This window comes from Artibeus jamaicensis, unplaced genomic scaffold (genome assembly GCF_021234435.1).
Source record: "Artibeus jamaicensis isolate MK-2021 breed Jamaican fruit bat unplaced genomic scaffold, CSHL_Jam_final contig_484, whole genome shotgun sequence".
Taxonomy (NCBI): domain Eukaryota; kingdom Metazoa; phylum Chordata; class Mammalia; order Chiroptera; family Phyllostomidae; genus Artibeus; species Artibeus jamaicensis.
In genome coordinates, this window is record NW_026521859.1 from 4,120,551 (window position 1) to 4,135,417 (window position 14,867).

A 14,867-nucleotide genomic window follows, 5' to 3' on the forward strand; every position below is an offset into this window, starting at 1 on the left:
AATAGCAAAGGAAACCAAATGTTTTGATGTGAGGTATCTGACGCCCAACAACAAATGTTTAATTAAAGCCAGATATTAGTCTTCCCTCATGAAACTTAAATTCCAATTGTCATAGCATACTTTTCAAAAAGTTAAAGAGTGTGGCTTTCATAAAAATATATAAAGAGCACTTGTCAACAAGTTATTAAACCCATAATGAGGGAACCAGAAGGAAGGCAAAGCTGTTAAATAACATGTGAAGGATATAGATCAGCCAGGAAAGAGCTGCTGACAGGAGTTTGTTAAATTGGATACAGGGCAATAAAACTGTAACCTTTGAAGTTAGATGTCTACAGATATTCTTTGCATCTTTACGGGAAAAAAATCATTTGCAGCTTACCAATCTTGTATTAATTAAGCCTGTTCCTTAATTAACATTAAATATTAAGTTAAAAACAAAACAAAACTATGGCCCAGAGAATTGGATAAACCATGGATGGGCCAAGTTGAGAATACTCCAATATGACATTGATGAGATCTGTAATCATTTTTCCTCTTAATTCCAAGCTTTGGATCATTTTTCTTCACCAAGGAAATATCTTCTGTGGTCTGGTGATATTCTTATTAATTATGTTAGATATTACTTTAATATCTATGGAAGGCATTCTAATTTAAGTACAGGTTCATCCGGAAACATGTTCAGTGTCCTTGACCATGGGATTCCCAAGGATATATTTTGGAGGGTAACACATGCAAAGTTCGTTATTTTGTCCTAGAGACTTTTGTCCTTTAATGTTTTCAGTGGTGACCTAAGACTGAATACTTTACCAGGGTTATTTTAAGGAATAAGTTATAAAACAAAATATAAAACATGTTGTAACTCAAACTTCTCAGAACACTCGTGATTTTGAATGGAGCTTGGTGTTCACGTTGACTAGACCACTACTCTATTTTAGGTTCCCCTATAACTTGTAAAGTAAACTACTGAGGAACTATCATTTTCCATTAGCGATTTGCCCCAAATTTTTCTTCATAATTTTCAAGATTAAGTCTGTGAGGTAGGGCTCTGTCGGAATCAGATCACAAAAGTGTTAATTAGAAGAGAATACATGGAAGATAAAATGAAAGTGTAAAAAGGCCTCCACTTCCGTGACTCGTATTGCCAACACGTTCTGTTTTGTTTACATTTTATTCCCATCCACAACCCCCCCACTTTGGAAACCATCAACTCATTCTCTGTATCTATAGGTAGGCCTCTGTTTTGTTTTGTTTATGCATTTTTGTTTTTAGGTTCCACATATAAGTGAGGTCACATACTTGTCTTTCTCTGATTTATTTCTCTTGGAATGATACCCTCTAGATCTATCCATGTTGTTGCGAATGGCAATATTTCTTTCTTTTTTATTGAATAATATTCTACTACATATATCACATTTTCTTTATCCATTCATTTATTGATGGACATGGAGGTCGCTTCTTTATTGTGGCTATTACTAGTAATGCTGCAATGAACATATGGGTAAATATATCTTTTCAAATTAGTGTTTTTGTTTTCTTCAGGTAAGTACACAGAAGTGAGATTTCTGGATCATATGGCAGCATATCTTTTAATTTTGGGAGGAATTTTCATACTGTTTTCTGTAGTGGCTGCACAAATTTACAATCCCATCAATAGTGTACAAGGGTTCCCTTTACTCTGTGTTCTTGCCAGTACTTGTTATTTGCTGATTTACTGATGGTAGCCATTCTGACAGGTGGAAGGGAATATCTCATTGTGGTTTTAATTTGACATCATGTTGATTAACAGTAAAGATACTGAGAGTAACTCCTTGTTTCCAACAATATCAATTTCTAGCACTAGAATCATTTCAGAAGGCAGTTCTCCTCCCCACATTGATAGGCCAATCAATGAAATTTTTTTTATTTCTAACAAGTTTCAAAGTCATAGATGTAACAAGCATTTGTTTGTGTTGTTGTTATTGTTTCATTCATCTATGAATCAAGCAGAAAACTTGCAACAAGTTCTGTTAATTTTCCTCTTCTCTGTCAGAGAGAAACAAATAGAGAGTGGAACAAATTATCGTTCCTGTTTTAGATATACCGATACTGAGGAACTGAGAAGTTAAATTGTTCTGACCAAGTGTGTATGGAATCTTTCTAAAGACTTTCTAAAGTGTTGGCTAATCCAGCTCATTTATTTATTTCTGAACTTTCTAAGATACTGCCAAGAGAGAAGTTTTCTGTAAGTTTGTACAACTGACATTCCACCCAGGCTTTCCACATTCACTCATTAGCAGGGTCAGGGCCATGGGTTTTCTACCCATTTCTTGGAGCCGCAGAGTTCTTGTGGGTTCTCAGGGGCTTCCGGGCCATCCAATCCAGACGCTCTATAGCACTTGCCATGTCCATGTCCAAAATTCACATGGCTCACTCAGCACTTCACTCAGAATTTTTACTGATGTCGCCTACTCAGATAAGCCTTTTCTGCACCATGTACTCTATGACACCCTTCCCAGCCCTACTTTCGCTTCCAGTCATTCTGTCTTCCAAGCTCACTTTATTCCTCATGGCACATACCACTACCTGGCATCACAGTATCCCTGTATTTGCATGTTTTTCTACTGTCTGTGTGCCTTGTGCCCCATTAGAACCTGAGTTCTAAAACACAGAGGAATCCTGCTGAGTTCCACATTATATTCCCAGGGTATAGAAAAACATCACACATATGCACAAATATTTGTTTATAAGTAAGTAAGTATATTGAGATTATGTCTAAGATTGCATTTTTGAAAGTGTTGTGTTGCTAAAAATACTCAAAAGCAGCTGGTTTCCACCTTGGGACTCAGGTCACTGGTCTAGGCTTATAAACTGGTCCCTGTTACTTCAGGCCCTCAGAATTTTTCCTTATATAACGTTTCATTACCTTCAGAGTATAGTCAAGTTCCTTTTGATGGACATTTAATACCCAGCAAAATTGGTCTCAAATGCTTTCCAGCATTAATTTCCTAAACATCAGTTGATCTTTTCTTCTTTCTGTCTTTATCTATTCAGTCTCCAAAGTCCCACTTAGCTACCCCTCCTCTGGGTATGCTTTTTTCTGATCATATCAATAAAAAATATTCTTCCACAGCAATTGATTTGCATTATACCAGTTGCATGTGTTACATCCTGATTTTTATTACAAACATTTGTATGTGTATCTCATTTCATTTACTAGCTCATAAATATTTTAAGAATGAGAACAATAACTTATCCACTAAGCAAAGTAAATAATCAGGGAGCAATCATTGGAAAATGGATAAAAGTAATGAGGAATTTTGTTTTTACTTCTGCAAACCCCTAGTAAAATCTATTCCTCCATATCCGGGCTATATTTATTTTATTCGGATGCACATAAAAAGAAACTAATTGATAAGAAACAAGCCAAGGTTGTCTCAAGTAGAACCATTTCTAGCTAATTTTATTATAGTAGCTTTGGGACTGAGTCAGCCAGGAGTCAAGAGACTAAAGATGTGACTGTGGCTTTCAATCAAATTGTCAGGTTTAACCCAAGAAAAGCACAGCAAAGAAAAACATGGTATTTTCTTGAGTAGAGAAAATAAAAGCTGTTATCGCCCGAGTGATTCAAATAAAAGCAGAGACTTGGGATTAATTTGTTTGTTTGAATGAACTACTTTCATTTTTTAAAATGAATACTTTTAAAATGCTGGCTATAACTAACTCATACTCATAGGTAAGATTTTTTTTAACTTTTCAGTTTTGTGAGGTGTAAGTGACATGATAAATTACACATACTTAAAGCATGCCATTTGATAAGTTTTTATGAGCGTATACTCCCATGAAACCCTAGCCACAACGAAGATAATAAACGTATCTATCACTTTCCAAATTACAGGCAAATTTAAATTTGTCATATTTAAAAAAACATACAGTAAAATTTATCTTTTGGGTATATCTTTTTATGAATTCAAATACATGTATAGATTCATGTAATCACCACTACAGTCAGGATACAGAAAAATTTCCTCAAAAATGTTTCTTATGTGTTCCTCAGCCCTCCCCTCCTCCCCTCCCACTACCACTAATTCTTGGCAACCGCTGATCTGGTCTCTGTTGCTATAGTTTTGTCTTTTCCAGAATGTCCTATAAATGAAATTCTGCAGTGCATTCCATTCAGATATGGGCTTCTCTCACTCGGTATATGTCTTTGATGTTCATACCAGTTTTTTCACATTGTTAAATCCTTCCTTCTTTCCTCCCCCCTCTCTCCCTTCTTCCCTCCATTCTCTCTCTCTCACTCCTTCCCTCCCTTTCTCTACCTTTCTGTCTCACTTCCTTCATTTCTCCTTCCTTCTTGTTTTCCTCTCCTTTTTCTCTATTTGATTGAGTAGCATTTCATCATTTGGATGAACCACAGTTGATTATTTCATTGCCCTGTTGAAGAACATCTGGGTTGTTTCTGGGTGTGGGTGATTATGGATAAAGATGCTTTGAATATTTGTGTGCAGATTTTTGTGTGTATAGACAAGGCCTTTTTTTTTTCAGATTCTTTTATGCCTCGTTTCGAATGTAATAATGGAGTGAGAACCAAAATGTATAGTCTATTAAAAGTGGAGGAGTTCGAGATGAATTCTTAGAAAGATGCACTCTGTAAAAGAAAGTCACCCATTTTATTTAATCTTTAATAACCAGGTGGCTCTATCTATATACCATGCTCTAACCCCAGTTTTCCAGATAACAAAATTTGCATGGACATTAGAATTCTCTTGGCTCTGTAGTAGGAGTCTCTGTGCCCGTTTTGTTTTACACGCCATATTTTAAATAGGATGCATATGTCACAGCAAGTAGTTTCACACATTCTGGAACTAAGAGCATTTCTGCTCTAATTAGTGGAACATAAGAATGAAGCTAAAATTTTGCATTGGTGGGGAAGGTATGTCTGAGAATAAAAAGGGAGAATTGGAAGAATTCTTCATCATTATTGGACATTGGAAAGAACAATTGTGTGTTGTTGAAATCAGATTCCTGCAGCTCTTAAGTAATACAAATCTTGAATTCATTTTTGTTTATTTATTTAAACATTTAATTCAATAAATATTTATTAAACCTACTTAGTGTTATAAGCATATTTTCCTACAATGTTATATTAGCAGCTTATTAATAGTTATTATTGAGACTTTTTTTTAACAGGAACCAATTTCACAGCTCGCTCCAGGCCATTTGCCATCCTCCCTGCGACTGGGTCGGAGAGGTCAACAGTCATTCTGTCCGCTTCCCTGTGCTCAGTGGTGTCGTGGCTGACCCTGTGCTGTCTGGTGTGCTGTTGGTTCAAGAAAAGCAAAAGCAGAAGTATGTAGATATTTTTGAATGAAAACATTGGAGGAAAAATAACATCATGTATAATGTATTAACATTTCATTTTCTTCCCCCAAAGAGAAATTTTTATGAACTTTTGCAACATATTAAACTGTAATCAGAAAAGCTGGCATTCATGCTGCCTGTCACCCACCAGACCCAATAAGCAGAGGGAGGGATTGAATCTTTATGGCACTTTATTTAGATGGGCAATCGGAGAAGATAGAGGGTTTGTAACCCTAACAGATGGTCTTAAATTCCATTTTTAAACAGCCCTTTTTATAAGGAGAACCATGTGTAGGTAAGGGGTTTGGAATTCAGGGAAAAGTTAATTAAATGAAAAAACCTGCAGCATTCTTGCCCTGGGTGCTGGTCTTTATCTGTGCCTCAGGTGGTGGTCTTGAGCTGTGTCCTGGGCAGTGGTCTTCTCACCTGGAGTACAAAAACTCAGATACTATCTTGAATTACTTACAGCCTCCCCCCTGAGGCACAAAGGTGCAACTGCTTACGGTCTCCTGGAGTCAGGGTGGGTCATACAATTCCTAAAACAATAGCTTTAACTTGCATTGATTACTGAGCTTATTAGCTGTTATTCAAACTAACATTTTCCAACTTTTGAGTCTCCCATCAAAACCACATGGAACTAAATTGCTCAGTTCATACAAGGATTGCCTAATCTTAAATACTAATTGCAATACTTGTGAAAGCTAAAATTTATTGAGCACTCAGTATGGACCAAGTTCTAAGTACTTTGGATACATGAATTCATCTAATCTTCACAACACCCCTAGAAGTTGGTGCAAAATACTCTGTCTATATTAGGAAGTGGAGAATGAGGCGTGAAAAGGCTAAGTAACTTGCCCCAAGGTCACACATTCAGAAAGCAACCAGGTCATTTAGCTCCAGATCTTACTCTCTGACACTCTATGTGTCACTGACCAAGTAACCTTCCAAAAGGTGAGCTCAAGAATCAGGGGAAGTGTCCTCTTCTCCTTCAGAAGAAGGAAGAAAATGCTTGGTGTTTTGTCTCTGTTTTCTCTGACAGCACAGAAACTATATTCTTAGATATTTTCCCAGAGGCAGATTTTTTTTTAAAAGCTGGAGACATGGAAAATCACGGGAAAGACGTTCTGTAAAGGAGACTTCTTTCTATCTTCCTACTCTGTTCTTAGGGTATGTGAGAGACAGAGGCAAATTCCTTACTCCACCCGCATGACACTCCTCATCAAATGAATGGATGAGACTCTTACAGTATTAGGAGATATTAGGAAACCAAAGTGGTAAGAGTGAGTAATACAGGGTGCAGCCGGGGGGGGGCCCAAAAAACAGATTTGGAATGGTGTCCAGAATTCAAAGTGTATAGGAATATTGGAGAGACATATAAGATGTCCTCACACCTCCCCCCAGGGGGAAGAAACAAATGGAGCCAGGCCACTGAGAGCTGTTTTGCATAGCAATAGTTTTGGAGCTAACCTCTGGAATGATTATTTAACATATCTATAACCTTTAACTGGTTTCATAGATATGTTAAATAGCAGTGGCCAAGTTTGGAGCCAGGGAGAAGGTTATGGAACTGAGGGACTGAGGATGGAAGGAGGAGGACTCAAGATGGAAACGAGGGGCTGCGCTCCAGAGTGAGGAGAGCTGGGACTCAGGAGGATGTAACTGAGGTCTGTACTCCTGAGTAAGAAAGGCTGGGACTCAGGATGTAACTAAGGTCTGCACTCCTGAGTGAGAAGGGTTTGGACTCAGGAGGGTAACGAGGGACTCCTGAGTGAGAAGGCCTGTGTGAGAGCTTGGAAAGGACTGGCTCTGAGACAGGAAGGGTCCCCACTTGGCCAGATGAAGAGAGAGCCACGCAGTTTGGGGCAGAGTGAGGACCCCTGCAGTCATGTAAGGGAGAGCCACGCGGTTTCAGCAGAGTAAGGACCCCCTCTTGGTGAGGTGAAAGAGGGAGCCACGTGGTTTTGGCAGGGTGCGGACCCCCTCTTTCCCAGGTGAAAGGGAAAACCATGCAGCTTTGCCAGAATGGAGATCCCTGCAGCCAGGTAAAGAAGAAAGCCACATGCTTTTGGTAGAGTGCGGACTCCTGCAGCTTTGGTAGAAGAGGCCCACGCGGCTTTGGGGTGCCCCCTTTGGCCGCGGGGCCTGAAAAGCAACAGAGACTTTGACTGGAACTGGGTACAAAGGACTCTTGCCAGTGGACCATGAGAGGGTACCAGAGTACTTTGGATTAACTTGAGATCCTGCACAGTGACACAGCTGACGGTGCCAGCAGCCTGCAATACAGACGTGTGCTCTTTTCCTGATTTACGGTACCCGGAGTTGGGACAGTGGGAGAAGGGAGCGCTGTGTGGGTGTAGGTGTATACATAAAGGACTTTGCTATTTTAGTGGTGGTATTAGGCCTGAATAGCATTAAATAAACATTTTGTTTCCTTTTCACAAATCTCTGGCATTGAGAGATGTCTTTCCAATTGGCGGTGGACAGAAGGGCCCAGTAGATTCTAGTATTTTGTTTTTGGGAGGGGCCCCTGTTGTATAGCAGTTTTGGGCATCCCTAGGTGGGCCAAATATTGTATTGCCCCTCCCTCGGACCTCCTCTTGTTCGGTAACATGAGTATACAGAGAGGCAAAATAAGGGGAGGTGAAGACAGGAAGTCGAGATAAAGAAAGGAAGATGCGTGATGCCATCACCAGAAGGTTCGCTACATTGAACCAAGGTTTGGCCTAGCACAGCATCCTTACCTCTCTCCCTGTCACCATGCGTCTGGACAAACAACAAGGAAGCGTGAGGACTCCTTGTCTTTCTCAAAAAGAAAAGGATCTCCTCAGTTTGTGTTATTGCCTCTGATTTTTTGAACTGCAGGTTTTCGTCTTTATTTTCAGATCTTAAGTTCATTTTGTGTATTTGTGTGTTGCTGTCTGGTTTGAAAGCAAAGACCTTTCATAAATTTTAATCTCACATAATACTGTGAAGTAGGTAACTTAATTTTCATCCACCCTTTTATAATAAACCTACCAGCCTTGGAGGGACTTCCGACTAAGCTCTGCTCACATCATTTCTTTTGTGCCCCTGGATCTAGAGGAGATTCTTCTGCATTTACTAATCTATCAGTTTCCACACTGTCCTCTTTCTGTTCTTTGAACTTTTCAATATCTGTGGACACATTTCCCTGTGTTAAATTCTCTTATTTTTCTGCCTGAACAAAAACTCTTAACTTTCCATTTAAAAAAATATAAAGAGATCAAGAGGAACATTATGGGAAGAAAAGTGTACAGTAATCAACTCTGTATGAGTAATTCGTATTTCCTTCTGCATATTTTCTGCAGTCTTCAAATTGCTAAAATTAACATTCATTACTTTAGAATAAAATAATATTGTTCTCTCTCCATGGGTCTTTGCAACTTCCTGTGAATCTATAATTATCTCAGAATAAAAGGTTATAAAAATATTAGTCGCATTCTATGCTAGCTCTGTCCTGTAAAACTGTAACATGGCCAAAAGTGTGAAGCACCTAATGTAAATTTCTAGAAGCTACTTAACCAAATATATAAAAATTTATTTCAATTATTTTAACATAGTACAAATATGAAATATATATTTTACATTTTTTCAAAATTAGATGTATATTCTATACTTACAGCACATCTCAATTTAAATTAGTCACATTTCACATGTTCAATCAGTATACGGAATTTCATTTCATTCTTCCTTAAACTCTAGATTCATTACATGCATTCTATTGCATGTATCTCAAGTCATTTTCTGGGGGCATACAAGAGACATTTCAACAGTTAGGGCCCATTCACAGACAAAAATGTTATTTTATTCTGAAAAAAAAAAACCAAGTAACACTTTTTTTCTCATTAATTTAGAAATAAAAAGTGAAGCTATTTCTGAATCCCAGACTAATGATCAAAAGAATTATATCCATGTCTCATCCAAACACCAAGGATCACAGATGGAAACAGTGAAAGAAGACCCCGCAGCGGGAGAAGGTAAAGCTGGGACCAGGGGGAGGGTTCCCCCAAGAGAGACAGAGTGCGGGTGAATTACAGCCTCCCTCTCCCCCGGCTGTCAGTTTCTGAATTAATTTAGTTTATAGCCTTTTATTTTGTCGTTGTTATTCTTCAAGGAAATCATACCCCAGCAAAGGAATATGCAAGTCCAGCTAATCATTCATCTATTAACCAGTTATTCAAGTTGAAATTTATATTTTCTTACTTAGTAGAATATTATTGGCTTAACATTGGAATTTGTTACACAGAGAAAGGAAAAACCAGAGGATAGGCATATAATCCTTCCCTTAGCTATCGCAAAGCTGCCAGTTTGGCAATATTACTGAATTTGGAAAAGAAGAGAGTGCAGCTGCCAAATACCAACAAGGCAAATTAGATTGAATATGGACCCCTCAAGAAATGAGTCAGCTTTGTTAAGCTCTGCTTTGTTATTTAGTCATTCTTTTAGCAAAATGTATTATTTGCTTGTGTCGTGCATTGTGCTAAATGACTTTGCTCGTTATATTGTTACATTGCCATTAGGATTGGTGCCAAGCAGAAAGATTGGTATTTGCCTCAAACCAGTGTTTTGCCCTTGTCCATCTAAGGATGGAGAAAGGAGAAAGATAGCAGACAGAACACAAGAGGGATTTGCCAAGTATGGATATGATGTATGAAAAATATTCATATAATTTCCACAGACCTGAAACATTTTGAAACATATGCTCTAAAGAGAAGAATATTCTTATTTTTTCAGAGAAATAGCCAACTCTCGTGGTATTTTCTGCTTGAAAAGAAATATGAATTTAATGATTCTGAGTGCTTGCTTAACCAAAAAAATAGCAGCCCAGTATTGTTCTGCCTCTATCTTAACTAGTTCAATAAACTCTGATGAGTGTGTGTATGTGTATCAGTTTGTTTGCCTGTTTGTATTTTTTCCCCAGAAAAATAAAGTTATTACTTAAACAATTTTTTTCAACAAATTAGTCAGTTATACTTGAGCTCCTGGGCCTGCCCCCAAAAGGTCATGAGTTTGGGATGGGTGGAAGCTGAGAAGAATGGAGACAGAGGGAAGGGACAGGGATTCTTTCTAGATTCCATCTAATATCACTCTAACTTTGGTTTCTAGAGTCCATATTACTGCATGCAAATTCAGGACAGGTAATTGAAAATGATCATCTGAGTTCAGCTCTGTGAGTGAGGAACAGCGTAGTTAGCTGCATTTTTCAGGGAATGGCAGGAGTGATCCTAATCCCTCCCCTAATCTAATATGGCCATCGCTACATGAATCTTGGTTGCCCTGAGTAAATTAACTACATTAGGCAGTCCACAAGGCCTGGGTGTTTTATTAAGGAACATTTTATACGTGGTGGTTTACTAATAAATTATCAGGAATGAGACAAGGGACAGGCTCCTGTGGAAGAGTTAAGATCGAAGAGATGGGAGTATCATAAAGGCCATTTTATTAGGGCATCCAACTTAAAAATAGAAAGATGTGTTATATGAATCCTCCCCTTGGGATCATAACAGATTTGTTTCTTCATCTTCTAAGGTTTGTCCAAATCTGCAGAACATTGTTTCCAAGGGAGATAATAAGGCATTTCCTGGTTTTTGTTTTGTTTTTTGGGCGGGGGGGGGGGGGGGGATTTATTACCAGCAATGAAACACCTAATTATTGCTAGCTTAAAAATAAATTTGTCATTATTTCATTATTTCCATGGCACTTTAGTCTCCCTTTGCCCTCTGTGTTTTTAAACTTTTGATACTTGCCAGTAAAGTGATTGATTGCTCTCATAAGCACTTTGCATTCACTAAGCACTATCATAGCACTAAAATTATTGAGCTGATGGAATTATTTCCACTGTCCAGTAGATTTAGATTGTAAACTCACCATGTTGTGGTTTTTCCCCAAAATTGTATTGTTGTAATAGGAGGGAAAGTAGAGGGTTGCAATGGGGGACAAGGGAAATGAAGTACATATCCCTCATGTCCCTGTTACCAACTAGGGTTTTTGACATTGTAGAGCCATCTGAGCTGGCTTTTAAAATTCATAACTATTCTTGTCACTCTGCTACTTAAAAGATTTAATGAATTCTCATTTTCCACTGGAAAAAGCCAGCAATCCTCTCTGTGTTACTCAGTTTTCTCCCAGGAAAGGTTGATATAATACTGCCCACACATAGGGTTTTGCTGATTAAATGTCAATATTGGTAAAGAATGTAAAAAATTTCTCTTATCTGTATTATTTATTGTCGTTTTCTCTCATTATTTAAGACTTAAATCTCTTCAAGACCTGACTCCAACCTATTTTTCTGGTCTTATTTCGGATTTCACTTTCCTTCCCCCTGCTCTGACTCCCTATACCAGCCTATGCATCCTGGGCTTGTCTTACATCCATTTTTTGCACAGTTACTTCCAATTGGATTACTTGTCCTCACCTGTTCAAACCCCCCTCAAGCATTTATGTATCACTTGAAATGCCTCTTTTTTAAAATAAAGTCTATCCCCCTGGCTGGTGTAGCTCAGTGGATTGAGTGCAGGCCTGCGAACCACATGATCGCGGTTTGATTCCCAGTCAGGGCACATGCCTGGGTTGCAGGGCAGTTCCCAGCAGGGGACACACAAGAGGCAACTATACATTTGTATTTCTCTCCTTCCCTTCCCCTCTAAAGATAAATAAATAAAATCTTAAAAAAATAAAGTCTACCCCAATTGCTTCCACATTAGTGAAAATGAGTATTTTTCTTTGGGTTCTAAGAATTCCAAAGGTGGACTTCCATAGTGGTATTTGTGATTTTCGGAATTCATTGTATGTAGATGGCTCTGTTCCCCTCGGCCAATGATTCTCAATGGGCAGCTATTTTGTCTCCCAAGTAGGGTGGACAACTTATCCTTTCCAAAAACATTCCCAGTGTCAAATTTCAAAGACTTGTGTCCGAGAACTCCCTCAGTCCCAGACAAACTGGGACAGTTGGTCATCCTACCTTCAGAGGACATTTGCAATGTCTGAAGATATTTTTCTGTCTCAGCTTGTGGGATCAGGAATACTGTAAACATCTCACAATGTCCAGGGCCTCTGTACAATAAAGATCAGTGAATTAAAATCATACCAAGGTTAAGAAACTCTTGCTAAAGCTATAACCCATCTTTATAACATTTAGGCTGCTAGATTGACTTAGTGGATGCAATTAAGATTTTATATACCAATAAATATTACATAAGTATTTATTTACCTCCTGATATTTATTATACTTTATAAGGTCCTCTCTGTATAGTTTCAAAGAGGTAATAGTGGGTTCTCTGTCCTTTATAAGCTTCAAACAGGGTTGGGATCCAAGAATATTATTTTAAGAAAATGAAAGAACAATTCCAAGCAATAAACAACTTAGGTGGTGTCTTTGGTGGATGTAAAATAAGGCCTGTCAATGTACTTTTGTGAGCACAAATCTAAGAATGACAGGGAGAGGGGAGGAGGGGGTTGGCCTCAGAATGCCTGCAATGAGAGAAGAGTGAAGCATCTCAGGACGAGAAATCATCCTAAGTTCCTAGGAAAGTAAAATTATCTTTAGAAGTTAAGAAATAACACGTTTGTGTTATATAATAAAAAAATAAATAGTCCTCATTTGAAAACATTAATAAAATCTAGCACTTGGAAAACTTTTTTAAATAATCTTTTTTTAAAAACTTTTTTAAATAAGTGGGAATAAGAGCTTGCCTGCTAAATACCATGAAGTCTTCCAATGCTACGTACAACCAAGATCCAGCCTCACATCTAACAATGGAATGTTAGCAGAATTCCTCCTCAAATAAGGACAAAACATGTGATTCATTCTTACCATAATTTTATAACATGTATTTTGGAATGCTAAAACATACAATTAGATATTAAGCAAAATTAAGAGACAAGGCTGGATAAAATACATGGTGACTTGCAGATGATATAATTATTTAATAATAAATTAAAAAACTAAATCATTAACTGCTATAATGTATAAATAACTTGAGTAACTTAGTCAAATATAATGTCCACCTATGCAAAAATAATATTATACCTCTCATTCATATGTACTTTTAAAGCATAATAAAATATATAACAGTGACCAAAGAACATCCTATCATTACTTCTGGTCCGAATGGAGTCATAGATAAACATGGCTCACCTCCTCACACAACCACACCAAAGTTACCACTAAACTACAGAACAACCATCATTCAGAACTGCTGGAAATAAAGCTGAGTGGAAGTCCTACTACTTATAGGATTAAAGAAGAAACCCAACTGAGACTGGTAAGAGGGACAGAGACTCAGAAAGGACTGGTACCATGCCCATGTGGGCCAAATAACAATCAAGAGGGATATCTTTTTTTTTTAAAGATTTTATTTATTTATCTTTAGAGGGGAAAGGAAGGAGAGAGGGAGAGAAATATCAATGTATGGTTGCCTCTTGTGTGTCCCCTGCTGGGAACTGGCCTGCAACCCAGGCATGTGCCCTGACTGGGAATCAAACTGTGGTTGCTTGGTTCCCAGGCCCGCACTCAATCCACTGAGCTACACCAGCCAGGGCAAGAGGGGTGGATATCTTAAGAGTGAAGAGTCTCATCCCAGCCCTACCACAGGCTCCCCAGCTCAGGGTTCCAGTGCCAGGAAGATAAATCCCCGTAACTTCTGGCTATAATAACCAGCTTGGATTGAGATTGTGGAAGACAGAAACTTCTGAAGTCCCAGGCAGTTCCTCATAAAGGGTCCACAGACAGACTTATTCAGATTCACTTCCTCTGAGCTCCAGTGTGTAGGCAGCAGATTGAAAGGCACCAGAGACATACGGGGAGGAAGTGAATTGTCTAGCATCAGGGACAAAGTTGGGGGCAGTTTTCTCCAAGACAGAAGTACTAGCAGAAGCCATTGTTTCTTTTTTGAGCCCTCTGCCCAAAGAACCAAGAAGCGGGTGCCATGTCTGAGACTCAATCAACCTGGCTCACACTGTTTGCCCCACCCTGGTGATTCCCTGAGTCCCTGCCCCACACAATTCAGGGCCATCCAAGCTGTTTCCAGTGGCTTTACCATGCAAATGGCTTATCTTGGTCCATGCTTCATATTTTTCTAAATTCTCTCAAAAAGCAGCATCTGATCCCAGCAAGCCCTGTACCTCTTGCTAAGTGGCCCCAGGCCTGGTACTAGCAGCAGCTGGCCTTGGTCCATAGCTTGGTTTTGCTAGAATATTTCCAAGACCCATACAAGTAGTGGCCATTTACAGATCACTTTCTAGCTTATGCTGGGTGACCCCGGGCAAAACATAGGCAGTAGCTAACATTGGACATACCAGTGGAAATCAAGGCTCAACTACAAGAGAAGGTTGTACCCAACTCACAGAGTGGGCATACCTTGAGTACCTAGCCTTGGTGATATGACAGGCTGTGCCATTGGACCTTACAGGACACCTACTATATTAAGCCATTCTACTAAGCCTGAGAGATGTAGCAGCTACCTAATACATAGAGACAACCACAGGGAGGCTGCCCAAATGAGGAGACA

At 38.8% G+C, this 14,867-nt stretch overlaps 1 protein-coding gene across 1 annotated transcript in view; it reads left to right on the top strand.

The window, feature by feature from the left end:
* Positions 1-14,867, top strand: part of PKHD1 (PKHD1 ciliary IPT domain containing fibrocystin/polyductin) — a 461,864-nt gene that overhangs the window by 433,381 nt on the left and 13,616 nt on the right. Inside the window, exons 65-66 of the mRNA XM_053668316.1 lie at positions 5,170-5,328; positions 9,213-9,335. Of these exons, the coding sequence (XP_053524291.1) occupies positions 5,170-5,328; positions 9,213-9,335 (282 nt within the window). The remainder of the gene's footprint in view (positions 1-5,169; positions 5,329-9,212; positions 9,336-14,867) is intronic.